General features: G+C 48.2%; 5 protein-coding genes and 1 non-coding gene across 7 annotated transcripts; all 6 read right to left on the reverse strand.

Annotated features, from left to right (window-relative positions):
- Nucleotides 1-240: 240 nt before the first annotated feature.
- LOC112886084 (AP2/ERF and B3 domain-containing protein Os05g0549800) lies at nucleotides 241-2,027 on the reverse strand. Its single transcript, XM_025951863.1, has one exon. The coding sequence runs from the start codon at nucleotides 1,767-1,769 to the stop codon at nucleotides 618-620; it is 1,152 nt and encodes a 383-aa protein (XP_025807648.1). The 5' UTR covers nucleotides 1,770-2,027; the 3' UTR covers nucleotides 241-617.
- A 7,598-nt stretch (nucleotides 2,028-9,625) lies between these two features.
- Nucleotides 9,626-9,698, reverse strand: TRNAF-GAA. The gene has a single exon. It is a non-coding gene; the product is annotated as a tRNA-Phe (tRNA).
- A 492-nt stretch (nucleotides 9,699-10,190) lies between these two features.
- LOC112887703 (probable glucuronosyltransferase Os01g0926600) lies at nucleotides 10,191-13,071 on the reverse strand. Its single transcript, XM_025953959.1, has 4 exons — nucleotides 12,796-13,071; nucleotides 11,548-11,936; nucleotides 11,128-11,369; nucleotides 10,191-11,035 (listed from the first exon to the last, which is right to left on the reverse strand). Exons 1-4 carry the CDS (start codon nucleotides 12,896-12,898, stop codon nucleotides 10,522-10,524), a joined length of 1,248 nt encoding a protein of 415 aa, XP_025809744.1. The 5' UTR covers nucleotides 12,899-13,071; the 3' UTR covers nucleotides 10,191-10,521.
- Nucleotides 13,072-14,518: 1,447 nt separating this feature from the next.
- LOC112887402 (probable glucuronosyltransferase Os01g0926700) lies at nucleotides 14,519-17,399 on the reverse strand. The gene is made up of 4 exons (XM_025953562.1): nucleotides 16,943-17,399; nucleotides 16,066-16,454; nucleotides 15,398-15,639; nucleotides 14,519-15,312 (listed from the first exon to the last, which is right to left on the reverse strand). The coding sequence occupies exons 1-4, from the start codon at nucleotides 17,043-17,045 to the stop codon at nucleotides 14,799-14,801; spliced, it is 1,248 nt and encodes a 415-aa protein (XP_025809347.1). The 5' UTR covers nucleotides 17,046-17,399; the 3' UTR covers nucleotides 14,519-14,798.
- A 2,843-nt stretch (nucleotides 17,400-20,242) lies between these two features.
- LOC112887857 (threonine synthase, chloroplastic-like) lies at nucleotides 20,243-22,227 on the reverse strand. Its single transcript, XM_025954142.1, has one exon. The coding sequence runs from the start codon at nucleotides 22,172-22,174 to the stop codon at nucleotides 20,585-20,587; it is 1,590 nt and encodes a 529-aa protein (XP_025809927.1). The 5' UTR covers nucleotides 22,175-22,227; the 3' UTR covers nucleotides 20,243-20,584.
- Nucleotides 22,228-22,584: 357 nt separating this feature from the next.
- LOC112886112 (peptidyl-tRNA hydrolase, mitochondrial-like) lies at nucleotides 22,585-25,762 on the reverse strand. 2 transcript variants are annotated; one of them, XM_025951893.1, is made up of 8 exons: nucleotides 25,481-25,762; nucleotides 24,423-24,507; nucleotides 23,835-23,902; nucleotides 23,709-23,759; nucleotides 23,555-23,628; nucleotides 23,188-23,246; nucleotides 23,035-23,111; nucleotides 22,585-22,882 (listed from the first exon to the last, which is right to left on the reverse strand). In XM_025951893.1, exons 1-8 carry the CDS (start codon nucleotides 25,739-25,741, stop codon nucleotides 22,766-22,768), a joined length of 792 nt encoding a protein of 263 aa, XP_025807678.1. In that variant the 5' UTR covers nucleotides 25,742-25,762; the 3' UTR covers nucleotides 22,585-22,765. The 2 variants fall into 2 exon arrangements, with proteins under 2 accessions (XP_025807678.1, XP_025807677.1); XM_025951892.1 differs by having other exon boundaries at nucleotides 22,585-22,921.
- Nucleotides 25,763-27,365: the final 1,603 nt, after the last annotated feature.

Below are 27,365 nucleotides of genomic sequence, written 5' to 3' on the forward strand. Positions count from 1 at the left end.
TTTTTCCGGCTGCTGCTTGCACATATACGTCGATCGATCGGTATCACATCACACTGTGCAGATATATCAGGTTCATGCATACATGCAATTATGGGCACCCGATCGACCTCCCTTTCCTTCCCGCACTGGGGATATCAGATAACTCCCGGAGCTTTTCGCGCTTCAGGTGATACATGCTATGCACCTGGGCGCAGCACACACCCATCACATCTTAACCACATGAAAGCGCCGGAGCAAGAGTCAAAACTGCAGCATGTAGCAGCAGAGATCGACAGCTTTAGTTTTTCCTCATCCATCATCAATTACAAAAGGAACACAAGCTCTTGAAGAGGGAGGGAGCTAGAGAGATGGGTTCCAAACATTGCTCCTTATGGCATGCATGTAATCTCCATGGCTTTTGATTAGTATACACTTGCCACAAAAAAAAGAAGAGGAAAAACTTGTCTAATTTACGGCGAGTTACGCAAAGATTAGGACAGGTAGTAGAAGAAGAAACAAAATGAACAATGAAAAGGAAGAGAAGATGAAGGTTTAAACAAGAGCGCTATGCTAGCTACTACTACCACCGTGCATGATCCGAGCGAAGCAAGCAAGAGGGCTGGAGCAAAAAAGGTTAGCTAGGTCAGCGCGAAGTCTATGCATTGCTTCTTGAAAATCATGTGTGGAGTAGACGCGGCGATGGCGTCCCTAGCTCTCTTGTTCGTCATCATGGCCACCATGTCCTCCTGCTCCGGAGCCACCGTCGGCCTCGGCGCCGTGAGCAGGTCCACGCCGAATAGCCTCACCGCCTTCACGGGGGGCGGCGTGGTCGCCGCGCTCGCGAAGGCGGTGGTCTTGGGCCGGACCTTGCAGTCGATGAAGAGCTGCTTGCCGGCGGAGCGGTAGAACCCGACGGCGTCGCCGGCGTGCAGGCCCTTCTCCTTGACGAAGCGGCTCCAGCCCTTGGTGAGCACGTAGCTCTGGCTGCTGTTCCAGTAGGAGTACCGGAACCTCCACACCTTCCCCGCGGCGTCCTCGAAGTTGAGGAGCACGCCCTTGCACTCGCCGGTGACCGAGGCGGCGGCCGGGAGTTGGAGCGGGAAGTGCTTCTCCGCGTGCTGCTTCGGTATCACCAGACGGTTCAGCTTCCCCACGTCGCTCGGCGTCACGGTCTTGTCGAAGAGGTGCTCGCGCGCCGCGGCCGCGGAGGCAGCCGCGGGCGGCGACGAGGCGGGGTTCTTGGGCGGCGGCGAGGGGCACACGGCGGCGAAGGCGCGCCTGTTCTGCGCGAGCTCCTCGAGGTAGGTGTGCTTGCGGAGCATGTCGACGACCTCGGCCTTGGATCGGGACGCGAGGAACCGGAGCTCGGCGGCGGACTCCGGATCGGACTCGGCGAGCGGCCGAAAGTTGGTGACGGCGTCGCGGCCCCGGAACCGCTGCGCCGCGACGTCGTAGGCGCGCGCGGCCTCGGCCTCGCCCGTGAACGTGCCGAGCCACACGCGCTGGTGCCGCTCGTAGATCTGCGCGCCCCAGCGCCCGTTGGGCTGCGGCACCACGCCCTTGTACTTGGACGACGGCAGCTTCCCGCCGACCGCGCCGCCGCCGCCGGCGCGCCCCGCGCCGCCCGAATCCGCCTCCGCGCCGGGCTCCGCCGCGTCCATCACCGCGCTGGCCCCGCTGCCCACGCGCTGCAGCGGCCTGCTGCTCGGGGCCTCCGGCGCCGGCGCCTGCTTCTTGCCCGTGGACGCGCCGCTGCTCGAGTCGTCCAGGAGGCAGCTCGTGCTGTCCATCCGATCACTACTCCCACGCGATCGAAAGAGGGGATGCTTGGGGAAGATTCAAGCTGTGGAAAATGGTGGGGGAAGGACAAGTGAAGGGGGGGTGTGTGTGATATATAGGGGGAGGTCAGGTCAGGTGAGTGTAGCATAACACTAATCCACACCCACACCTTCTCACTCCATATGTATACTAACAAAGTGTACATGGGCATATGTTCCTTTTTGTTGCGTTTTAATTAGTATAGATATGCTTATGTATGATAATAGTTTTATGATGGATTAATAATTAATTAATTGGTATGTGCGTGATCATGGCCTTATGCATGGGTGTAGCCTCATGGGCTTGTGTTGGTGTGGGTCAACTCAAAGTGAAGATGATGATGTGATGGTGCACCCCAGGGACCATGCATAGGTGGGTCTGAGTGTCTGACTGATTATAATGGTGTAATTATCCTTGCAAATATTTTTCAAAAAATAGAGAGCTTAGATCTTTCTTTTAATTAGTTGTTTGTGTTGTTCTAGCTTGTGGGAGGTAAAGTAAAAGTTTAAAAAAATGCCTGTGGAATGTGGACTAGCAGTGATGGTGCTAGGTAGCTACCAGTCATGCTTGGCGTTTATGCTCCAGCTACTGCAGGCATATTGTGTGTGATGGTAAATGGTGACCGTGACGGTGTGGTAGAGTTTTCCGGAGTTTCTAGAGGATGGGTACGCATCTCTACGTCAACAGCGTTCTCGATTCCGATATTTGCTCAACTATTCACTAGTGTGCTTTCTTAATTACCCGAAATGCCCCTGGTGTCGATCATGGGAGCCTATAGCAAGAAGATTGCTGCTGCTGTTTTTCTTTTTCTTTTTCTTTTTTGGTAAGAGACTCCAGCTCCAAAGCATCTCCTTCTCATTGCAAGAATCACCAGTTGAGTTTAGCACATTTGCGTGAACCATGTGAAATGTGATCCCTCAAGCTGCTGATTGACTACTGGGCCTGCTGGCTGTGATCTCCACAGAGGTCAAAATCAATGCATACTGTGCGCTGGAATTGATGAAGAGATCAAGATCAGAGGTATCTTTGATTTGGTGCTAAGCCTTTTTGTTTTTGACAAATGGTTTTGGCATCTTTATCAGCTACTAGACACACATGCTGAAAGAAAATTAGGTAGAGACACATCAACGTTTTAGTAGCGATCATGGTCACTGTCCTTGCTTAAATAAGGTCAATGGTCCATCCAATAGCACCTATAATAATATACGTTCTCCCACATGATGCTTAGCTTGAACTGAAGTCGGCTCACGGCATTGGATTTTAGCATGCACAATACAAGTGTCCTCTCAGCAGATATGCGTGTATCTACATGCATCCTCACATAATTCGGAGCTACTTAGCTAGTTGACAAATGACAAGTCATAAAGCAGATAGCTCAGGCGCGCAAGTTGGCCGGTTCAGAATTAATACATATATATATATATATATGCAAAGACAAGGGGGTGCATTAGCAGCAGGTAGCACAGAATTTAAGCTGGTCAGGTTTGACGTTGCTGTAGATGATGCTGTTGGCCGGTTGCGTTGTCGATCGTGTCGCTGAATAAGCAGGAGTAAATTAGGTGTACACTGTGGTCTAACAAGCAGAAACGACTTGGTACACGCCTTGCAGCGTCTCACAGCTCATGTTGGCTGGCCCCCCTGATGGGTTCATCAACTAGCTGCACAATGGGCTTTGTTTCCGACGGTTTTGCTATTTATCTTCTCAGTTATTTTTCATGACAGTCCTGTCCCTGCATCCCAAATTACGACTTTTGGGTTACTAATTTTCTTGCTGTAATATATTTGTGAAGTATAGCAGAACTACTACATACCTCCGGTCAATATTAGTTGACGTTCAGACAAGCAAAGCAAGCACCAAAACGTCTGGTACATTCTTGCAAAAAATTACTCTTTCAGATAAATCTATATATCCATAATTTGCAAATACCTCAAAACTTAGCACATAAAAGAAAAAATGCTATGTGTAACCATAGTTTAAAGGGAAAAGTCCACTTTACAGACTCCAACTATCACAAAAGTCTAATTTTCAACCTTTAATTACAAAACCGGATAACGAAGACCATCCAACTATCAAAACCTGACAAATTTAGCCCTTTAGGTGGTTTTTTCATTTTGTAAAGATTAAAAATATTCAAGTTTAAACTAAAAAATTCATAAGTAATAATTTATTTTAAATCAGAAAAATATGAAATGGGAACCAATATTTTTTAAAAAATATAACCTATCTATTGGCACTCTACTTGTCAGCTATCTGGATCCAATTTTTCTATATTCCTAGTATTTGTTTACTTGTAGTTATACCTATTATTTTTTTAATAAATAAGATTCTAATAGAGCAACAACACATAGGTTACATCCTTAGAAAATTTTTGGTACTAGTTTCATTTTTTATTTAAAATAAATTAATTTTAATTTTTTAGATATAAATATAATTTTAAAAAAAATACAAAACCATCTTTGAAATCACCCAAAGGGGCCAAACTCGTCTGGTTTTAACAGTTGAATGGCTCTCTTAGGTTTTATAGTTGAAGGATGAAAATCAGACTTTTGTAATAGTTTGAAAGTGAAAACTGAATTTTTTTCAGTTTAAATTGGTCCACCGAGTCTCTTTGGAAAAACATCCGATAAAATGGTCGAGTGCGCATGTATGCAGCCCAGATACCTGTATTAACATATGGGGTGATGGTAGCTGCATTGATAATACGCGTGCTAGCTAGTAGTTGTGCGGATTCCACCTGCTAAAAACAGATGAGCCAGCCAATGAGGCGCCAACAGGTGTGTACGCACGCAATTATTGGCTAATAAGCCGAGCCAGGAGGGAGAGCGACGGCCCAGGTCCACGCACCTCGCGGCAATGATTGTGCGTGCACTGGCGAGGAGCCGACCCCGAAGCCACGGCAAAGCGAAGCACAGCCAGCTCGCCATGCCGCACCACGTCGGCGCCGCGACAGGTTCCTGTTCCTTGGCGCTGGGTCCAGGCGCCCGCGGGGGGCGGGGACGCCGGGGAGGCAGGGGCGCGCGGCCGCGGCGTGGTGTTCACATGAAGGGTGGACCAGGGCCAGGGGCATGCACCAGCCGGCGCGACGCGACGCGGGCTGGTGGGCGGGGCGGGGCGGCTCTCCCTATCCGCCGCCGCCGCTGTGCGCGCCAGGTGCGTCCCCCCGAGGCGCGCAGCTGTATCGGCAACAGTGGCCGTAGCCTTTGCTCAGTAGCCGCGCGTGGCCACCGGCGCGTGCGTCCATCCATCCGTCCACGAGGCGTCCATCACTGCCAGTCTGCCACTGCCGATGCCTAGCTATCTTTGCTTCCTCGTCTCTCTCTCTCGCACTGTGAACGAATCCATGCATCCAGACGGATCGATCCAGCCTCCGATCCCCCAAATCTCTAGCAAGGCGATTTCGGCCAGTTTATTTAGTCTCCTGGTTAATTTGGTCTGCAAGAAAAGAGAGGGTATTTTTTTAATCTTAATAACACTTGTGGAAAGAAAGCCGCACTAGGATGAGGAGCTGGATGGCGTGGCGCATATTAGCTTTCCGAAAAGTGGCCTGTACTACGTGATCAATCTATCTATCTATCGAAGATGGCCGATCGGATCCTCGGATTAGTTTAGTTTAGCTATCATCGGCGATGTGGGTGGTTAAGAGCATATCAGCGCGTGGCTGACGACCGCGTTGCCCTGTTGCGCGTGTGCATTGAGAGGCCCCAAAGCTAAGCCATTGGATTGCGTCGTCGCGCTTGTGTGTTGGTGCCGTCGTGTCGCTTTTTATCCATTTCTATTTTACGGGTCGTGACGCCATAAGCCCCCCTGTTCTTTAAGTGCGGCACAAAAGACACACGGAGGGAGAGGGAGGGAGGGAGTGCCACAACTCTCGGTCTCTCCAACAACTTGCTTGCCGACTGTTTGCGAGAGCGAGAGCGAGAGGCCGGCCGGCCGGTGCTGCAGCTAGCATAAAATATTATCACGCACGGGCGATCGATGCGGCACACGGCCGGGCCGTCCTTATCTCACGGCATGCGTGTCGACCGAGGTCGTGTACACACACATACCTTTCCGTGATTCTTCCACGGGCTTTAATTCCTCTCCGTAACCACGTACGTACGTCATCATCTTTCAATCTGTGTGCGACTCCATCCATCATGCTCGATCGATACGATCACGCCTAGTAGCTGACACGTGATCAAATCCAGTAATAATCCAGATTAATTAGGCACGCGCGCGCACGTACCCGCGCGAGCCGAAGCGAGTAATATATGTATCGATCACAAGCACATCGATCCGATCACCATCTGCAAGTGCAAGTGATGCGATCGACGCCAAGCCTGTCGTATCGCGCCAAAAGAGAGCGCCCATTTTTTTAGTTGGGCCTCTTTCAAAAAAAAAATAATAATTGGGCGATCGTCTACATATCGAGCATCGATCGATGATGGATCACGCCTTTAAACTCCGGCCCTCGAGTGCTTGCTTACTCATCCTAGGGTTGCATGCCACCACCGCAGCACATGCGCACGCTCGATCGCGCGCACCCATCGCGTCGCCGATTGGGGGTTCCGCGATCCGGGCGTGTTTGTTAATGGCGGGGGGTTTATCCAACTGATGTGGCACTTTTAATCTGGGGCGCAGCATCAGACGTAGGCGCACTCCGATCTTCAGCGAGCAAGCACAGATGTGTAAAGGCCGGCCGGCCCGGCTTCCGTCGGTAGAGGGATGGATAGGATGCTGCGAGATCAAAAGAGTAGTCTGCTGCAGGGCTCTTTCCAACGTGGGCAGCTGAGATAACAATCATTTGGCGCACATTTTCCTTGACCGGGATTGCGACTTCAATTCGCGGCGCTTTTGACCAATGGGCGGGCTTCTGCATGCTGTCCGTGCGCGACTCGTCCCCCGTGTTCATCATGTCACGGTTATTAATTATGTAAGTTTTTTTTTACTTTAGGTTTTGCGTTTCATTAAATTTAACCGCAGCTACTTTCAGGCAGTACATGCACATATATTAATTACTCTGAAGGAATTACTACTACAGCCACTAGCAGAGAGTAGTAGCACTACTATTCGAGTAGCATTTCTTTTTTATATATAATTTTTTATAATATCTAAAAATTAAATCCACTGAGTGATGAGCTCCCACTACATGTGATGGCGCCAAATAAAGCCTTAGTTCTAATTGTTATCTTGGGGAAAGGGAGAAACGGTGCATCTAATTCAAGCTGATCCCCGGGATGGGCATGTGGTTGTTGATATGCATCCTTGGAAAAATGCATGCATGCATGTTTCAGGCAGGTGGGTTCTGTAATGACGTCGCAGTCATCACATGCATGTGCAGTGGTGGTCATGCTGAAATGCTCCATGCGTTGGGCTGATTTTTTTTTTATCTCGTACACCGGGTAGAGGATTACCGAGCACTTGACCCCAGCGAGAGTTGAAACACGTGGCGGTTTATGCAGTGGCTAACCCGGATGGTTTCATTAGCTAACTTTTGGTCTGCGTACATATACATCACGTACGTGTCATACTGCCATGCCATGATACAGTAATCATGCATATTACTGATCCGATCATCATCATCCCTCTGTTTTCCTTGGCAATCAACAAGACTAAAGACAATCGTGTCGGAAAAGAAATAGAAGAAACAAACTCTAAAATGGAATCTTATTTTAAATTTCTTTTCTGACCCTGACTGCTAGGGGAAATAAGATCAGTCGCTTTTCTCCAGTTGCGATGTACTCTCTCTGTTTTTATTTACATATCGCATTATGTTTGTTCTAAGTCAAAGTTAGCTAATTTTAACAAAATCTATAAAAAAATATAGCAACAACTATACTATCCAACATATGCACGATCAACGTATACTTCATGGTCGATCTGATAAAATAAATTTGGTGCTGTAAATATTAATATTTTTCTATAAATTTAATCAAATTTAATTTAGAATAAACTTAGAAGTACCGCTACTTAATACGACAGATCGATTCACATTCATGATGCCAAATTTGTTGCTGTCTCATACATATGTTCCATGCATGTGGACTGAACCAGGGGTAGGTGTTGCCTGTCCAACCAAGGATACGTTAAATTTGACGCGTCGTAGCAACCCTCCGCGGCGCCGCAAACCCTCCCTTGGCAGGCATCTGACTGGGGCATTGGCAAATAAAACGGCCCGGACATCAGAGACACGCATAGGCATAGACTGCCATGCATTAATAATCAAGCTGCAGACAGACAGTACAGTCCTGCCTGCAATCAGGATCCTTCTAGGAAGCTGCATACAGACTACGCCTGCGTCCATCTCAAACATGCCTGATGTACACTCGGTGGCAGCTGCATACGTATGTTAATTAAGTTTTACACGATCAAGATCGCTGCATTGACCTGTAATTACACTGGAGTGGACTCCGGGAAGAATAACCCTAGCTACATGGCTCGGTACAAATACGATACAGCCACGCGACGCAGCAAACAACAAGGGTTTGGCCGCGGTACGGTGGTAGCTCTACTACATCTACACGCATGCCATCACGTGAGTCGGTCAACGTTGGATCCACTTGCTTTATCCTACGGTACCGCGCGCGGGTCGTCGTTGATCTTGACCTCGGGCTCTGTGACAAAGTCTTTGCAGGTTAAAAACAAAATTCCCAGCGCGTGCTTGTGCCACTGTGTGGTGGGTGTGGCGCGAGTGAGCGACCCGTTTCACATTATTCTCTCGAGTCTTGCGTGGTAACTCACGACGTGACAACTGACAAGCGGTGAAAACAAAGGGGTGCTGCAGCGATGGTAACGCTGGCTTTGAATAGTTGAGGGGTAGGGGTAAGAACGGTAAAAAAATAAATTAAATTCGATGGAGTCGTGCGTGCGTCTGAACGGGGGAGATTGGGAGAAGAATATGCATGCGCGGCCGCCTACGCACGTATACACGCACCGACCACCGCAGAACGCGTACGCTTGGAAAGTTACTCCGTGGAACAGGTCGCCGTGCGTTCCCGTCACATGGCGAGAGCCAGAGACCTCGCTCCCGCTGCTTCAGTGCTTCACCGGTTCACCACTGACATTTTTACCGCCAGACAAGGACCTCAACGTCCTGCAGGTCTCTCCAGCAAATCGGCGTGGTAACTTGGCTTCTTTTCGTTGCCCACTTGTCCGTGAGTAACCGGTCAGGGTCGGTCGATCGATCGATCTGCACTACTATAGCAGGCAGATATATCCGTGTGCGGCAAGTTGCATCGTCACGCCCGCGTTGCTAGAGGTTCGTCGTCGTCGCCTGCCTCGGGATCTCATGGCGGCCGTTTCAAGCAAGGAACTGCCGCTGGTTGGTACCTCGATCGGGATGAAGCGCCCGTACGCCACCCCTTCACATGTGTGTTGGATCGGCTTTGCCAACTTGATCGAGCTTTGCCGTCCGCGGAAGCACGCGCGCAACGCAAACGAAACCGGTGCTGCTAGGTACTAGATCACATACTCCATGGATGCGCATTACTTGGCACGCCACTAACCGCGCGCATGGGTCTCAACTCATTGCGAGAGTTGCTTGCGTGATTTTCTTCTCTTCGGAAAACTCATGACGTCGGCCTTGCTTTTCGGCCTAGTTGATCCTGTACTTTTATATAGTGCGGCCTGCTAGCACAACATGGCGGGCCGAGCATTTTCTCCCTCCCTCCCTGTTTAGGGACGGACATTGGGCTGGCTGATGACCTGGCAAGCCCACCGACGGCAGAGAGCTGCAGCTCCTCCGATTGTCTTCTCTCACATCAATCACCCCTTAAAAATAGCTTTTCAGATGCATCGGAAATTTATAAATAAATAAAAGAAAAGAGTAAAAGATTGAAAAAAAAAGGATGCGGTGAGCGTGGATCGAACACGCGACCTTCAGATCTTCAGTCTGACGCTCTCCCAACTGAGCTATCCCCGCGCGTGTGCGTTTGTAACTTTAACAAATATTTAAGGTTCTTTAAGTCTGGCCCTCCCACCGACCGAGGAAAACGAAGCCGCCATCCAGATCATCCATCCTCTCATCTCCCGTCGATGGCATCCACGCTCTTGTGGGTCTCGCCAGGAATCATCTTCGGAAGATGTCCCCAAGAGAAGCGGGCCGGAATCTTCCATGAGCTGCCATCTTCTCGGAATCTGGAAGACCACCCCATGAATCATCAGCAGCCCTGAATTTACACGTGTATGGTCTTATGCTTATTCGTACCAGGTTGTGCTTCTGTAAGGCACGCATATGTCTACTAAGCTATATAAATGCTTCTGAAGCCATGCATGTTTTCTTATCAATCCCAAACATTTGGGTTCAATCCTTGCTTCATTACTTGCCACCACGCCAAGAAGTCAAGAACACATGGTGCCATTTTAACTCAGCATTCAGTTCTGAAATGCACAAGCATTTAGCAGGTTTTCTGGATTGGAGTTAGCCTTACTTTCCCCCATTGTAAACCGGCAACTGTATAATATAATACAACGGTCAGACAGTACATGATCCACCATCTATCATCTATAAAATGCTAACACTACACCAAAAGGTCAAAACAGGTATGGCCATACAGGCAAGACAGGCACATTGCCTCAAAAAGCAGGTAGGAGGAGGAAGGGAAGGAGCTTTACATTTAATGGTGTGGTTCACTCATCAGCATCATCGTCAACTGTATGATCAGCCTCTCGTATGGTTGTGTCGTTTACACATGAATACCAGCCATGGCGAATGGTGATGGTGCCATGCCACTATATGTCTATACCTACCACGGCTTCAGATCAGCCGGGTCTCCCTCGGTCCAGTTCAGCACCTTCTGCCCAGGCTTCAGGAACACACCCTTACCGTGCGGCAGCTTCCGTGCGAGCCCATTCAGGATCTGGTGGAAGGCGTCCCTGGGTTCAGCGGGCTGTGGGAAGAGCATGGCCTGCTTCATGGACGGGTTTGCGAGCAACCTCTGTTTCCGAAGGATTTCCTCCATCGGTATGGAGGTCAGGATGGTGTCCAGTTTTGTGACGTCGTCCTCGGCCACAAAGACACCGATCTCCTCCCATGGGATCGCGTCCGCAAAGGGAAGAACGATGTCGTCGGCGATGATCACGGGGATGCAGCCAAACACCACAGCCTCCACCAAACGGGGGCTCCATGGGGCCCAGCCCAATGGGCACAAGCAGAAGACGGAACGCTGCATGTCCTCATAGTAGGTTGGTGGATGGTCTGTCGAGATGTCGAACATCGGGTTGTTCTTGAAGTTCTCCCACACCGATGCACGGGCGCCCCTGCATTGCATATGGTAGGTGCATCAAGACTTTCGGATCAATGATTCATTAAGAATGCTTGTCAGTAACATAATTCAATTTTAGGTGCATACCTTGCATAGTAACCACCCTCAGGATCATTCGAAGTATCATAGAACAAACCACGAAAATAGACAAAGATTGACCGAGGGGTCTCTGGTGGAACGAAGTGAGTTCTCATCTTATGAGGAGGAGTATATGGTGGGATGGTGATGGAGCCTTCCTTGAGGCATACATGATGCTTCTGGCCGAAAGTCTGGACCAGCGTAGCACGGCGCAGCACCGGAAGGACACCTCGCTCGATAGCCTTTGCTTCCTGAACAATAGGAATTCTGAATGATGTTGGATGACGCTTGAAGCAAAAATGAGTAAAGGATAGCAGATGCTGTATTGGGAAATGACTAGGCTGGAATTCCATTTTATGAGTTTGCATACCAAGTTACATTGGTAAATAATATGTAGGAGGGTTCATGGTTTATGGCTCTATGATTCACCTGGAAATAGAAGCATGCTCCAAAGTCATGTGGTGTGACAAAGAAATGATCCGCTCCCTCCGTCCTGTTCCAGTAGGGCCAACGCTTGGAAATGTACTGAATCGCACTTCTCATCATACGTGGAGACTTGGTGGTCAAGGGGTGGCCCCATGGTGTAAGGTCGCATGTTGTGTATACTGGAGTATAGAACCAATCAGCTTCTTCCGGATTTAATGTCCGGACTGCACTCGATAGTAGGAAGCGATGTATGAAAATCTCTGTAGCAAACATGTGCTTGAGGCATCTTGAATCTTTTGCCAAAATATTCTTGTTGTACTTGGGCGGCAACTCATAGACATATACCTTGAGCCTTCCAACAGGATCATCTTCTAGCACATCACCAGCACTTCCTGGAATTTAATCATACCCACAGAGAAAGTATGAGGATTATGCACCGCAATGCCATGATCCTAGTACTGTGGAATTAAACAGTTGTTTTCCCCAGAAAAGTAAATTATTTTCTTCAGGCAAAGCATAATTGAAACTATACAGCAAGTAGCCACACAAGCAAGCCACGGAACAGATACGATAGCTTGATGAGCAGAACTCTTTTAGTAGGACCAGGATGTAGCTAAATATCACGTCAAGTAAGAAATTTGAGAGATCCCTGACTGTTTTATTAAGTCGAGAAGCTCGATAAGTGTAGTTAGTGGACTCCAATCCAAAACGATAAATAATGGCACTAATCAGCAAAGTTTGCTAATTGTCAATAGAAGTATGCTATTCGGAGTTCAGCCACACTTGAAAAGGAATCAAACTTCATTTATGCTCAGCTGCTCGCCTGCTCGGTATATGCAAGGCAGGATCTATCATAACCAAATACACATGCATCACATAGTAATAATAGGTTTGATCTCAAGATTTTGGAGCACTGGCAATCATGTCCCTTGCCAGGATGGAATTCATTGTGCATGCTGAGCATTGACTGAACGCAGAAGGTAGTTCGCAGTAGCTCATGGATTAACAAAGGAAGCATGGGAGCATATGTATTAAAGAGCTGATCTCTCTCCCCATTCCCTAACCACCCGCCCGGTCGTCTTCCCAAGGCCTCAGGATTCTGCACGCGAGATCAGATCCATTCCGGCCACCACTAGCGCGACGAGGAGCACGGATTGCCCAGATCAACAACCGCCGGGCGCAGGCAACGCATAATCCAATAACCGGAGCGTGGCGGCAAGCAAGAGAAGGAAGGAAGCTCGCTCCGCGTACCTTGGATCCGCTCGGTGCCCTGCGCCGCGACGACAGCGACGTCGGAGCAGGCGAGGAGCAAGGCGAGCGCCAGGGGCAGCGCCCGCGCCATCCCCGTCCCCATTAGTCTGTCGCCCGCACCTCTGCCTTCGTGCCTTCCCTCCACGCTCGGCGGCTCAGGACTCGGGAGCAACGGGGAGAGAATAGAGATGGAGGCTCGAGTCGAGAGGGTGTGGAGGAGGTGGTAGGGAGCTAGCGGGATTCTTGGCAGGCAGGGAGGATAGGGACGCGGAGTCAAAGAGGATGGCAGAGGTGTGGGAGCGCTGGGACGGGGAGGTTGGTGGTGACGGTGACACGCCGCTGCTTCGCGGGCTCTCAGCTGTCGGCGGTGGAGGTAGTGGGTACCAGGTTTCCCTGTAGTTAGCAAGATTGATGAATTTGCGTTCCCATGTACGAGCAATTGTTTCGTCCTGGATAAAGAAATTATACGAAATAGTACTCTCTCTGGTATCACAAATTTAAACCATTTTTTTAGATTTAGCGATCAATGGCTAAAAATATAAACAGTTTTGCAACTCAAGGTTAGTGTTGGCAGCTTCATTATGAAATGTAATTTTACGATGTATATTTATTTAAAATGGTATAAGTAAATTACTGGTCAAAGTTTTACCTTGCAGAGTATATCAATATTCTAAACCGCTTGTATTTGTAATCAGGGAGTAAACATGTTGATACCTTCTTGCTTCATTAACCAAGACAACAGTATGATTATGAAAAACGTGATATGACAAACGAGCATGGAGTCCTAGTAATAGGCAAAAAGCAAGCAGGAAGCACCCACCAAAAGTAGGTTACGCAGCTGTACGGCCTCCTCATTCCAGTATCGCTTTGCTTGTGTCACAATTCATGCCATCTTTTTTATTTTCTCCTCGGTGCCTACTATACTTTGACTTGAATCACCTGCCATTAGGTGGTCTCTTTCGTCGTCTACTCCAGCTAGTTAGGTCACGGCGCACCGGAATGTTGTTTTCGTCGTTGACCTTCATAACCATTCGTACCTTACAGAAAACTTGTACCCAGGATCGAATTTAACTTTAAATTTTGCATCGACGACCGAATCTCACCAAGATCGGTGCAAAAATTCAGAACAAAAAAAAAATCCTGGAAGTATGATTTTTGATAAATTCCCACCATTTCCAATGTTTGTGGCATTTAGGAGCACAGCACCACCAAATCCGAATGGAAACCTTGTTCGGAGATATGTTTCTGAACTACGATCCTTTATCATTCAGTTCGTGACATCCCAACCAAGTGCAGGTGGAGGGTGCAATAGCTCAGTAATACCAGCTGATGGCCTCATGGACAAAAAAGGCCCTGATGCTGACCTCATTTCCCGATCGATCTACCTACCTATTGGCAGTTGGCACCAACAACCAGCAAACTTTCTCTAGCTTACTGCGCTCACATCACATGCGCATTTTGCTCCAACATTCCTTCAGAACTCAGCAACATTCAGTTAAAGGCTGAAGTGACATGCTACCTCATCAGCGAATCAGACAGGCTTCCCTATGATCTTGCTTCAGACAGCAGTTTCACTTCGTCACCGAATTGTTAAGAGGCACAAATCAAAGGGGACCAAAATCAGGCAGGTGGAACACCACAAACACCATGGCAGGGTTGTTGCGGGTATATCTCTGCTGTATGGCAGTGCAGAGGATAATGAAATGAGGTCAGACAACCAGCATGAGTAAAATCTTTAAATTTTTATTATGATGATATATCCACATATGATTGTCAAGGCCTGGCATTCTCATCATCTAAAGAATGGGATAAGGAGAGAGAGAGAAAAAGAAATGAAGATATGAGGTGTATATAACAGCTATAGAAGAAAGAGCATACAAAAAATGTACATTTGGCTTGTGGTCAGCACTATGCATCCATGGTAATTCAAAGGTGCACTATATCATCATGTCCACCGTATTTCCTTTCCAAAAAGTTTTTATCCATCTCAGATCCACAAGATGCTACCAAGGCTTCAGGTCGCCTGGTGGTCCAGCAGTCCAGTTCAGGATCCTCTCCCCGGGCTTCAAGAAGACATTATCACCATGCGGGAGCTTGCGCGCAAGTCCGTTTAGAATCTGGTGGAATGCATCTCCTGGCTGAGCAGGCTGGGGGAACAGCATGGCCTGCTTCATCGAAGGGTTCGCAAGGAGCCGTTGCTTCCTCAGAATAACATCTGTGGGAATGGACGTCAGGATGCTGTCGAGCCTCGGGACATCCTCCTCAGCAACGAACACACCGATCTCCTCCCATGGGATGGCGTCCGCAAAGGGCAGGACAATGTCATCTGCGATGATCACCGGGATGCAGCCGAAGACCACTGCTTCCACTAGCCTGGGACTCCATGGTGCCCAGCCCAATGGGCACAGGCAGAACACTGAACGCTGCATGTCTTCATAGTATGTTGGTGGGTGATCGGTCGAGATGTCAAAGAGCGGGTTGTTCTTGAAGTTCTCCCAGACTGACGCACGAGCTCCTCTGTAGAGCATGCAGTGAAGACCAAACAATAGGAAGATATAGAGAGGTGTCCACTGCATTAATTATACACATATAGATGATTTACCTAGCATAGTAACCGCCTTCGGGATCATTGCCAGTGTCATAGAACAGACCGCGGAAGTACACGAAGATGGATCGAGGGGTATCTGGGGGTATAAGGTGAGTTTGCATTTTCTGGGGAGGCGCAAATGGCGGGATGGTAATGGATCCATCCTTCAGGCAGACATGGTTCTTCTGTCCAAAGGTCTGAACCAGCGTAGCACGCTGAAGCAAGGGAAGGATTCCCCGGCCAATTGCTTTCTCTTCCTGAAACAATGAAAGTTCTTGTTACAGAAAGATCAAGATACTGAAACTGCCAGAAACAGAAGGTGTCAATTGGAGGTCTAGCAAGTGATTATTTCTATTACGTGATTGGTTAACCATGCATATGGATATCAGCATGACATATAAGGAAATTACAATCATGGGTATGTTTCTTCTACAAGGGACAAAGAACATGTGGAGCCTGAATTAATTAAGTCACTGTACTAGATTAGTTCAGTCATCCTGAAACAAGGATCTTGATACCAATATCGCTCCCATGTTCAGTGTCACAATTAGATATGTCCCAGTTGTTACAAAAGCTGGTATTCTCAATTTGGTACTAAACTATTACTGCCGAAGATCTAATCTGCACTAGTAGAAGGATAAATAAATGCATGTGACAGCTACTTAATGTACTGGTGTTTGTACCTGATAATGAAAGCAAGCACCAAAGTCATGTGGTGTCACAAAGAAATGATCTGCACCCTCTGATCTATTCCAGTAAGGCCAGTTTGTGGCAATCAGCTGGATTGCGCTCCGCATCATTCGAGGAGACTTGAAAGGCAAGGGAAGACCCGAAGGAGTCAAATCGCATGTTGTGTATACAGGTGTGTAGAACCAATCTGCTTCCTCGGGATTAAAAGTTCGAACAGCGCTTGACAACAGGAATCGATGCATGAATATCTCAGCAGCAAACATGTGGTTCAGGCACCTAGGGTCCTTCTTCAGCAGTTTCTTGTTGTATTTGCTGGGAAGATCATAGACATAGACCTTGAGCCTCCCAACAGGGTTATCTTCTAACACATCACCAGCACTTCCTGCATTTTATTAGCCACAGCATTAGGGCGTGCACAAAAGTGGGGGAAAGAATATACCTAGTTGTAGAACCATGCTAGGGATCACAGGACCACAAAGCATACTGATCAAAGTTCAAATGTAAGGTATGCTAGCTAAGCAATCTACAGGTCTAAAGGGAATTTTGCACCTGTGCTAAACTGAACGAATCATGATTAATTGATTATCATCATGTATCATTGAATGCCAAAGGATCCACCTGCATTCAGCTTATCTGCTAACCCATTAGCATACGAAATCAGGATGGAATTCCCATGAATTCAAGATTCAGAGGTCTAGCAGATCAAACTGACATACTAATACACGCCAAAATTGTTGCTTTACCAATTTACAAGATGTAATACAGGCAACAAGGTATACAAAACAAATAGCTCGACTTGTAGAAACTGGCAGGAATGTGCTTCTCAAGATCAGAAGCAGGATGGAAACAAACACAAATCGCCCCGCGCACCTTCGATCCGCTCGGTGTCCTGCGCCGTGACGACAGCGACGCCGGAGCAGGCGAGAAGCACGGCGAGCGCCAGGGCCAGCGCCCGCGCGCTCCCCTTCCCCATCGGTCCTCACCCGCGCCGCCGCCTCCCTTCCTTCCCTCCCTCCCGCTTCACGCTCGGCTGTGGTCAGAGGAACGTGGAGAGATCGGAAGGGTGGGGGAAGTAGTAGGAAGGTCGTGGGATCCTCGGCAGGCGGGGAGGAGAGGGGATCCCGGAGTCAAAAAGGATGGCAGGGACGTGGGAACCTGGGAGGCGGTGGTGGTGGCTGCTGCTTGCTCGCGGGCTCTCGCTGTCGGCGGAGCAGAGGAGATGGTGGATGCCAAGTTCCCTCCCTCAATAGTCAATGCCCGCCCAGTAGGCAAGGCGAGGGGAAGCTTTTCCGCCAGATTTTCTGCTTACCACCTAGCAGGTCAGCAGAGCGTCCATGGATGGAGGAGGTTTGGTGAGGGGTTTACCTCCGCATCAGATTTCAGGTTCCTTTCACTTTCCTTTCACCAAACATGGACTGGACCTCTCGCTGGTCTTGCTACTGTACCTTACAAAAATGAAACTCTCTACTTCAACCGTTCTTTTGAACCAGTTATTACTGTTGGTGCATCTTCGTCATGGTGCTCAATACTCTACTTCTGCTGTCATTCTCTCTCTCTCTCTCTAGTATCTTCCACCACGTCGATCTGTTTCCTTTTCAAGAAAATAAACCAGGCTATGGTGGTTGGGATTTTTCCTTTGCACATGGAGCGCGCGCGCATGATGGTTCACTCCACTGCCCATGACTCATGAGGATCTTTTTTTCCCTTTGCGTTATAATAATTGCAGCCATGGCATGTGGTTCAATGCGTTCCCTTTCTTATAATTATACAAAAAAAGGAAGAGGGAAATCGAAGAGGAAAAAAAACAAAAGAGTTGGTGCTTGCTGATGGCGCAGGTTAGCGGATTCGGGGAAAGGGATTAGCAGGCTACTATCTGTAGGGGCCAGGGGTTTGTTGAACGTTACTACCAGTAGCGTCGTAGCGAGAACTCCACTAGCGTTTTAAGCAAAGTCAAAACGGGGCCCGACGGACCAGAAACCGTACGCCTGCTGCTCTTCAACAGCATGCTGGTATCATCAGATTCCCTCGTTCACAGGGAGATGTCCCCCTCTTCTTTAGCTGCTTTCAGTTGACCCTTTTTTTCTCTAGCTGTCTCCATCGTCCTTTATTTGCTTGCTCGTGGTTAGCTGCCAAACTTTAAATCGACGAAATCAAACAAAACGCAATGTTTGGGACTGAATTGTGTATTCGTGTTTGCAAACCGCATTTTGGATCGTTTACCTTGGTTGCGGCAAAATGTCGCCGTGTGATGCGTCTTTCTTATACTACTGTTGCATGTAAAAGTCTGTCAGATAAGGGAACCGGAGGGGCCGTGATCCGATCCAACGGCCTGGATGGAAGGACAAGAAACCCACACGATCTTGTAGCTCCCGCATCCTTCGATTAATTTTTTTTATAATATAAATCCTTCGATTTGTTTTTTTGGTACTTAATCCTTCGATCAAGTTTGAGATCGGCCCGACACGGCAACGTCGTTAGAGGAGTTAGTCGTCGTGGCAGGCAGACAGGTAGACGATGACATGCTCTGAGCACTGCAGCTAGCGTCGGTGGCGTATGAACAGGCCGTGGCTGCAATGGCGCGCACGTATGTGGACATGTGTGGTGTTGGGGACATCGATGCTCAGTAGTACGTACTACTGGGTAACTGAACTGTCGGTAATCGGACGGGCCTCGAGGATCAGCTGGATGGATGCATGGACCAACCGACCAGGGGCTAAATCGCAGATGACGACAACCTTCGGGCCCTTTGGATCGTCCGGATTAAATTTTCAATATCGTCGTATCGAATATTTGAACATCAATTAAAAAATTATATAGTATTAAATATAGATTAATTATATAAATAGAGACTGATTCGTAAGACGAATATATTAAAAATGAATTAATTAGGTTTAATAGATTTATCTCGTGAATTAATCTTTATTTATTTAATTAGTTTTATAGCTAGCTCATGTTCAATTTTTTAATTAGCATTAAACATCCGATAAGGTCGGAACTAAGTTCCTGAACGGTTCACGCAATTAGTATAACCATGGTCGTGGTTTGGGCCGCGGCCGCCGACTCATTCCTACTGCTGTAGTTCGTCCCACGGCTGGAATGCAGCTTTAGCAAAGGTTAGCGCTGCAGGAGCTCCTCTTGCGCTGAAAACCTTGGGTACTCAGCACGTACGTGACCAGGCAGAACGGCGCCGATCCGGCCGTCCACTTGTAGATCCACTGGGCCTCTCTAGCATGAGAAATCTCGCGGTCCATGTGTTGGGCCCATGTGCAGCTACTTGCTTGCGTAGTAGATCAACACGAATCTGGTACCCTGGGCCGTGTAGGCTGCATGCCGCATCAGTGCAGCTAAGGATGCCCAGGCCGTGCAACCCTTCGAGCAACTGAGCAAGGAGTCTTGTGGGCTCGATTCGGTCCAGCCCAGGTTTTTATCTTCCTTGTTACGTATGCCTATGCTTTTATAAAATTTTGTGTGGCTGAATCGAAAAACAAGGGTCAACCCTTCTTCCAGCTAGCGAATCCTGCTGTTTGTGCTCCACGATTTGAGACAATCGAATTCCAGTTCCAATACGTGGGTTTCTTCAGAACAACTAGATGAATTTAGTAGACCCTCTTAGGAGGACCTATCCTATTTTTACGGCTGGCTATTCACGGATTAGGTGTACCCACGGTTTTTTTCTTGGGAAGAATATCAGCAATGCAGTTCATCCAACGATAAACCAAATTCCAACGATGGCTGGCTACACAATCAAATCCGAATGAACAAAATGTTGAATGCCGAACTGAAAAAGACCACCAATTGGCCGCCAAAAAAAAAGAAAACAGAAATAGAAAAGGATCATTTGTATGAACTCTGCTGACTGCTGTATACGTCTTTGCCTAAAAGACAATACCAGAAGGATATCAACCTTGGGATCACGTTGATTGGAACTTATCGGTGCTATTTTCGGCCTGTCGTTATATATGCAAGCGAATCTAGGGAGTGATACACAAGGAAATCTACTTTGGACCAAGTTGATTGGAGCAAATCATATGGTCATGGACCACCTAAATTCAGGCATCAAATCTGGGAAAGAAACTCTCAGCAGAATTGAGGCAAAACCATCAGGTTGCCATCAACTATCACCAGTACACACCGGACTGGTGATAGTTGTCAGTCAGCAACAGCAAGTGATCAAACAACAATAAAAATTCATCTAGCAACATCCAAAATAATATTCGACAAGTTCATGCACAAAGGACAGAGGAGTGAGTGAGATTATTCAATCCGACAGCAACACCATCACTTATTATCCATAGAACACATGATAGTACAAGAGAGAGCCCCTCCGAGTTTTGCTAAATTCCTCAAACAGATAGCCTACCCCCAATCCCCATTGAAGCTTGAAAAAGGCCAAAGACCTAAAGGACTAGTGACCGATGAATCATTGCTCCATAGTCACCCACTGCATTCGAATCAGACGCGGAACACAATTGACGCACAGCAACCAATTGGAAAAGTTAGCCAAACGGAAGCTCAGAGCTTACCCTTGAGCCTCTTCTTGAGGACATCCATGACAGCACCAAAGTCGGCCTTCACGCTCACCGGTGGGTTGGCATACTTGCAAGCCATGTCCTCGATCTTGCTATCATGGTAGTCTATCTTGGACTGAGAGAACTTCAGACCATGGGCTGTGCTGACAACCACAACACGCTCATTCGATCCGATGACACGCTGGTCCCTGAGCTTGAACAGGGCAGCGAGCGCAACACCAGTATGCGGGCAGGCAAACATTCCAGTGCGATCAGCGAGCGACATTGCGTTCATGAGCTCTTCCTCTGTGGCCTCCTCAACAATGCCGTTTGTCGCCTTGAGTGCGACCACAGCTCGGTCGACAGACACCGGGTCACCAATCTGGATCGCCGATGCAAATGTCGGCTTGGCCACCTGTGGCTGGAACTCGGTCCAACCCGACTTGTAATAACTGTACAGTGGGTTGGCATTGGCAGCCTGTGCGCAGACGAGCCGCGGCACACGATCAACAAGCCCAAGAACGCGGCACATCTCGAATCCCTTGTAGAAGGCATAGATGTTCCCAAGATTGCCTCCTGGAACAATGACCCAATCCGGCACCTCCCAATCGAACTGCTGCAGTATCTCAATAGCTGCCGTCTTCTGCCCCTCAAGCCGAAGAGAATTGAGTGAATTGGCAAGGTAAATAGGCAGCTCGGCAGTCACCTCCCTGATGAGCCGCATGCAGCCGTCGAAGTCGGTGTCCAGCGAGAGCACGGTGGCGCCGTTGGCAATCGGCTGGATGAGCTGCTCCAGCGAGATGCGATTGGCCGGGAGGAAGACAATGGCCGGTATCCCGGCGGCGGCGCAGTAGGCAGAGAGCGCGGCGGAGGTGTCCCCCGTGGACGCGCACCCGACGCCGGCGATGGGGCGCGAGAGCGGCGCGCGGCGGAGGCGGTTGACCTGGCTGACGAGCACGGTCATGCCGAGGTCCTTGAAGGACCCCGTGTGGGAGATGCCGCAGTGCTTGACCCAGAGGTCGTTCATCCCGCCGAGGTGGTCCCGGCCGAGGCGCTCGGCCCAGAAGAGGTTGGAGTTGCCCTCGAAGAGGGAGACGATGTGGTCGGGGTCGATCTCGGGGAGGACGAACTCCTTCTTGGACCAGACGCCGGAGCCGTAGGGCCAGGTGGTGCGGCCGACGCGGGAGTCGAAGAGGTCCCGCCAGTAGGCGCCCGAGAAGCGGGCCAGCGCCTCCATGTCGTGGCGCACGTCGAGGAGGCCCCCCGAGCTGGAGCGGTAGACGATCTCGTCCAGGGAGTAGCGCTCGTTGGGGTCGCCGTTCGGGGCGGGCGGGAAGGGCTCGTACCACGCGGAGAGACCCTGCTTCGGGGCGGGGTGCCGCGCCGCCTCCTCGCGGATGTTCTCATCCGCCGCGCGCCGGTGCTTCGTGCTGGCGGCGACGGCGGGCTGGGCCGTGGGGGCGGCGGCATCGGTGGCGCAGCGGACGCGCCGGGCGGCCGGGCGGAGCGGGAGGCGGGTGCCTGGGGTGGCGGAGCGTGGCTGGGGGTGGGAGAGCAGGAACGACATGGAGGAGGCGTGGGTGGTCGCCGCCATGGTGGGGTAAGCTGGCGGCGCGGCGGCGGCGAGTGGGATTAGGGGAGGACGGAGGAGTGATGTGGATGGGAGGGTTTTAGGGAGGTGGATCTGGACGCGTGACGGGAGTTGGTGGAAAGCTGGAGGTATGCGCGGACGGTGGTGATCCAACGATCGAATGAGAGGCGGTTTTCTGGACGATCACGATCGAATGGTTCAAAGAGGGGTCGGCACCCAGAAGTCGGCACAGTGGCATAGCGTCAGGGAAAACATACCAAGCAAGCTGTCAGGGAGGAACCGCGTATGTCCTTAGAATAAACGAAAAATAATCAAAGAATATAGTGTTAAGCATTTGGTGTTTGATAGGCCACAAAACAAATGGAGCAGTATATATATATATATATATATATATATATATATCGAATATCGAGTTATCGCAGAACGGATAGAAATTCAAATGTATACAGTACTTGCTGTGGCCTGTGCGGTCACATCTTTACAGAATCTGTGCGAATCTTCGGTGCTATACCTTCAGGGGCAGATGGCCCTTGTGTCAGCAACTATGTGAATCTAATAATCTACACGGCGTTTGGATGCAATATGGGGTGATTTTCATCTATTCAACATTTCTAATGGCTGTGGAGTGTTCACAAATGTAGCGCTCTTGTTGAATCCTTCCCGGACCATGATCCTTACTGCTTGCAAGCCTCTTTGGAACGTCATTTCAAGCTGCAGAAAGTGGAGAGGATAGTTACTGATGTTCTGCTTCTACAGATAAATGTGACAGTCAGCTTCAAGGTGATATCATGTCTGCTTATGAAAAAGGCCACAGCCCACAGGCATAGTGCTGAAGCAAATTTGCATGCATCAAAATCACAAACCTCTTCCTTTTCTTGCTTGCTGAATGACCGCAGAACAAAACTGATAGCACCCATCTCCTCAGGTGGCCGTCCAATGCCTGCACAACAGTTAGTGGGGAATAATCTTTCAGAAGTTTGCATGGATGAAGAAAAAAGTGCAAATAGTTGCCGTACCAATCCTTAGACGTGGAAAGTTGCGGCTCTGTTTCAAATGGTCGATAATACTCCTCATCCTGCAATGTATCCAGTTTAGGTCTAATAACAAAGCCTGATAGTTTTGTGTATTAAAATATTGAAGAAGACAAAGGGTTCACAAGGATTCAAGTCCCAAGTTCCATTGGGAGAAAAAGAGGCAAAACAATCAGTCTTAGTGCAGGCAAGACTTGTAACTAATAATCCTCCTTGTCTAAGCATGTAACAATCAATTCATAACAAAAGGTTATGCCATTCTATTGTAGCATTTATTCAAGTCCCTTTCATGTTTGGCCATGAAGGTGTAGTTTTGTAAAAGGGAAAGGGATTCTGGAAAAGAACTGAATACCCGTTATGCCCACCATGTCCCCCCTTTGGCAGCACACGCAATTTCGCAAAGGGTAGATCAAGATCATCATATATCTATAAAGGATAGGAGAACAATTTATGGGGGAAAATATTATGTAAACATGATAAAGTACCAGCTCAAGAATAACATTTACCACAACTAATTGATTGAGTGGTATCTTGAAATATGCAACCAGCTGTCCAACCTACATAAATAGTAGTAAGGGCAAAGGACTAGCAAAGCACGATTAATTTGAAGCTACAGTAGAGTATTTACTTACAGACTCACCACTTGCATTCATAAAAGTCTGTGGTTTGGCAAGCATTACAGGGACATCACCAATGAGGCCTAAATAGAAAGAAGCACTATATTTTCAAAAACATGTATGCATACTTTGATTCCACCCAGATGCAAATTTAATAAAAAAATCCATTCATAGGTTTTGTTTGGCTGCATATAATTGAGAAAATACACACAAATTGGCTAGCAGGTACTTCTTATAATACATTAACTCAGAACATTGGGTAAAGGCAAAATATAATTCAGAAGAATGGCTACAGACAAATAAAAACAGAGAAACTTCAGAAAGCAGGTTCACATTCATCTACTTGATACCAGTCCTTAGACAGTATTCAAAAGCATCAGCAAAAGCAGTACAGCACTTCATTGTACTGTTTAATAGGAAAGTTTGGAAGAAGCACGAAAAAGCTTAGAAAGACCAATGGCAAGAAAGATTACATCTTCTTTGATTATATTCAAGTTGATACGCAAATACTGAGGTAAATGCTGACCAAGGTCGAAATTGCAAAAATCAATGTTAATATCAGTGAAATGCACATGTAAATCAGTAAACTTTTCACAGAATTACCTTTCCCAACAATCGCCTTAAATTGCTTACTGCTGACCGAAATTCTTTCAGCTTCTGCAATAGCATCAATCATCTCAAACCCAACCTGGATACCAACATGGTATGGTTAAAACATGATACTGCAAGGTACGAACTTTACTACTCAATTCACAGTATGCTCTACTAAAAGCTTGAATCCTGGTTCATAATTAAAGATCCACTTTACGTATGAAAGATGATACATTTATGCCTGCCTTTGAACATTGAAGCAAACCAACAAGAATTACATGGAAGTTGCAATGTGCTCAATACACCCAAAGCAAGCAAAATCCAAGATGCCCAATTGTCAAAACGTTCTATCAAGTAGTATCAAGAACCAAAAAATAGAAACAGCTTAAATAAATGGTAGCCTTCCAAATCTAGCATGCTAGCTTGGTTATTCTAGTTCATTATTTTGTGATTGCAAAATTGTAACTTTTGGACTAGAGCTTTATCTTTCATGGATTTCACTCATGCTTTACTAGTTGAAGTGCTTAGCTCCAACAAGGTTATGATTTCTAAAAGCTAAACAGCTAAAACAGCATAATTCCTCAGAAAAAGTGTTATCCAATACAGGATACATGCTAATGCGCCTGGGTAAAAACAACTGGTCTGTATTAGCGAATTAAAAGGAATCGCAAACCTTACTCTCCTCTCAAGTCAGCTATGCAAGCAGGATTTTGGTGCCAAGCTATTTGTGATAGAACCATCTTAGCACCACAATTAACAGCAGCTGGTGTCATCAAATGTCTGCCAAACAAATACGCCCAGTGTTGGAGTTGGAGCTGAGCAACCTATCTTTCCACTAAAACAACTCTTGACCTGATTCGTGATTCCCCACTACTGCATCCGCTGAATCCTATATCATGGATGGATAGCCCATCCATATCAAAGTACAGTTCTATTCTAGATCAACTGGCGTTTCCCCAAATAGTAGCTGGAGCCGACGAGGCTGCCCCCCTCGCGCATCGCCGTCTTAGCTAGATTTATCCTACCTGCGACGGGATGTATAAAAAATTGGAGGGAGCCTGCGAACTTACGTTGTGCCGAGTCCCTTTGTACATCCTTCCGGGGTTCCCCAGACCGACGAAGAGCCACGGTTTCTGGGCGCCGGCGTCGGCGTCGGCAGCGGCAGACGAGGAGGCAGCGGCTTTACAAGCGGCAGCCGGCATGCTTGAGGGGTACGCTCGACCGTAGGATACGCGCGAGAACGCGAGGCGGGCGCACGCGGCAGACGCGGAGCCCACGACGCCGGAGAGAAGCGCGGACGAGGAAGCGAGGACGCTGGTGAGAATCCGCATCGCCGCCGGTTTATAGCGGTTTCCGAGCTGAACAATCACAGGTCGTCTTTGACCGCAAGAGAATACGGCGGGGTGGACCGATTGCCAGCTTGTTTGGGCTGGTTGGGCCGACATTTTTTAGCGCAGTTGGGCCGACATTTCGGCTTACGCACGTTTCGGGCTGGTGAGTTTTTTTAAAAAAAAGGGTTAAAAAATTAAATTCGAAAAAGGGGTGCCAATTCGTAAATTTTCGAAAAATAGGTAACTCCCACCCGATCAAAGGGTGGGAGGCGTGGGGCCGGAGACCTCCCGCCCATCCAACGGGCGAGAGGTTCCAAAACTTTTTCCGGACCCCTCCCGAGAGTCTCTTCGCGAAGAGGCTCCTAATGCGGCCGCGGGGCGTCCCGCCTGCCCAATGGACGGGAGGTACGGTCCTACAGTGCGGAGGGGCATCCCGCCCATTGAGCGGGTGGGAGGTCCCCCCCTCCCGCGCTATATAAGCCCTCACCTGCCTCTAAATTCCCATTTTATTCAGCAAAAACCAGAAAAAAAGAAAAAGAGGAGAGGAAGAGAGAAGAGGAAGCGGCGAAGCTCTGTTCACACGTCGGTTTGCAGGTATATTCTTGTTCTAGTCGTATAATTACTTGAAAATAACCACAATCTAGGAAATATTTCTTAGGGTAGTTATATTTTGAATAGTTTTAAGTATTTTCAATTATTTTTAGTATAAGTTATATTCTGAATAGTTTAGAATCTGAAAAATATAATCTGAGAATCGCTGAAACTTAGGGTTGTTGTATATTAATATGTAGTATAACTAGTTTATTAATGATTGACATATATGTCTTCCGAAAAGGGTACTTTCAGTATATATTACGGAGAAGAAAATGTGATTTATGGGCCGAATGGGGTAGATTTAAGTGAATTTAACCGTACAGTTAGAGAAATTACCAAACCGCACGAGAGGACATTTGAATCCCTATGCAACTGGTTAATGAGCGGATTAAGCATTAATCAAGAGACACACTATGAGTGTTCAGAGCGTCATAAATCGTACCACTCACGCTTTAATCTGAGAGCTGATGCCACTTGGAAGCAATGAGGATTGGTTAAGTTATCTGCAAAATGCAAGTCATTGGCAATGGTCACTAGTACTCCTTGTCAGTGTGCACCAGAAGCCTATCGAAGCTGCTTCGGGGGATGAAAATATTGATGAAGAAATTGAGGAGGCAGATGGCACCACAGCACCTCAATACGTGGCTGATGAGGGGGAGAATATACCCCGTATTGTTGAACAGCTGCGAGATGAAGAACGTGAATTGGATGAAGCAATGAATGCCGATTCGTCTGATGATGATGAGGATGTGCCTGAAGAATGGGTAAGCAGCGACTTCAGTCATCTTGTCGTAAAGGAGGGACCCAGCGTGCCTTGGGATTGCAGGGAGAACGAAGTTATCCAGAGTGCGAGGTACCACTCAATTGATGAGGTGAAGGAAGCTGTTAAGTGTCGGTCTCTCTCTCTTATGCGAGAGTTCAAAACAGTCGAGTGTAAGTCTCGTAAGTACGATGTGGTATGTGTGAAGGGGGGCTGTCCGTGATGGGTGCATGCCTATAAGGGCAAATGGAAAGATTATTAGGAATGCTC

This window comes from Panicum hallii, chromosome 3 (genome assembly GCF_002211085.1).
Source record: "Panicum hallii strain FIL2 chromosome 3, PHallii_v3.1, whole genome shotgun sequence".
Lineage (NCBI taxonomy): Eukaryota > Viridiplantae > Streptophyta > Magnoliopsida > Poales > Poaceae > Panicum > Panicum hallii.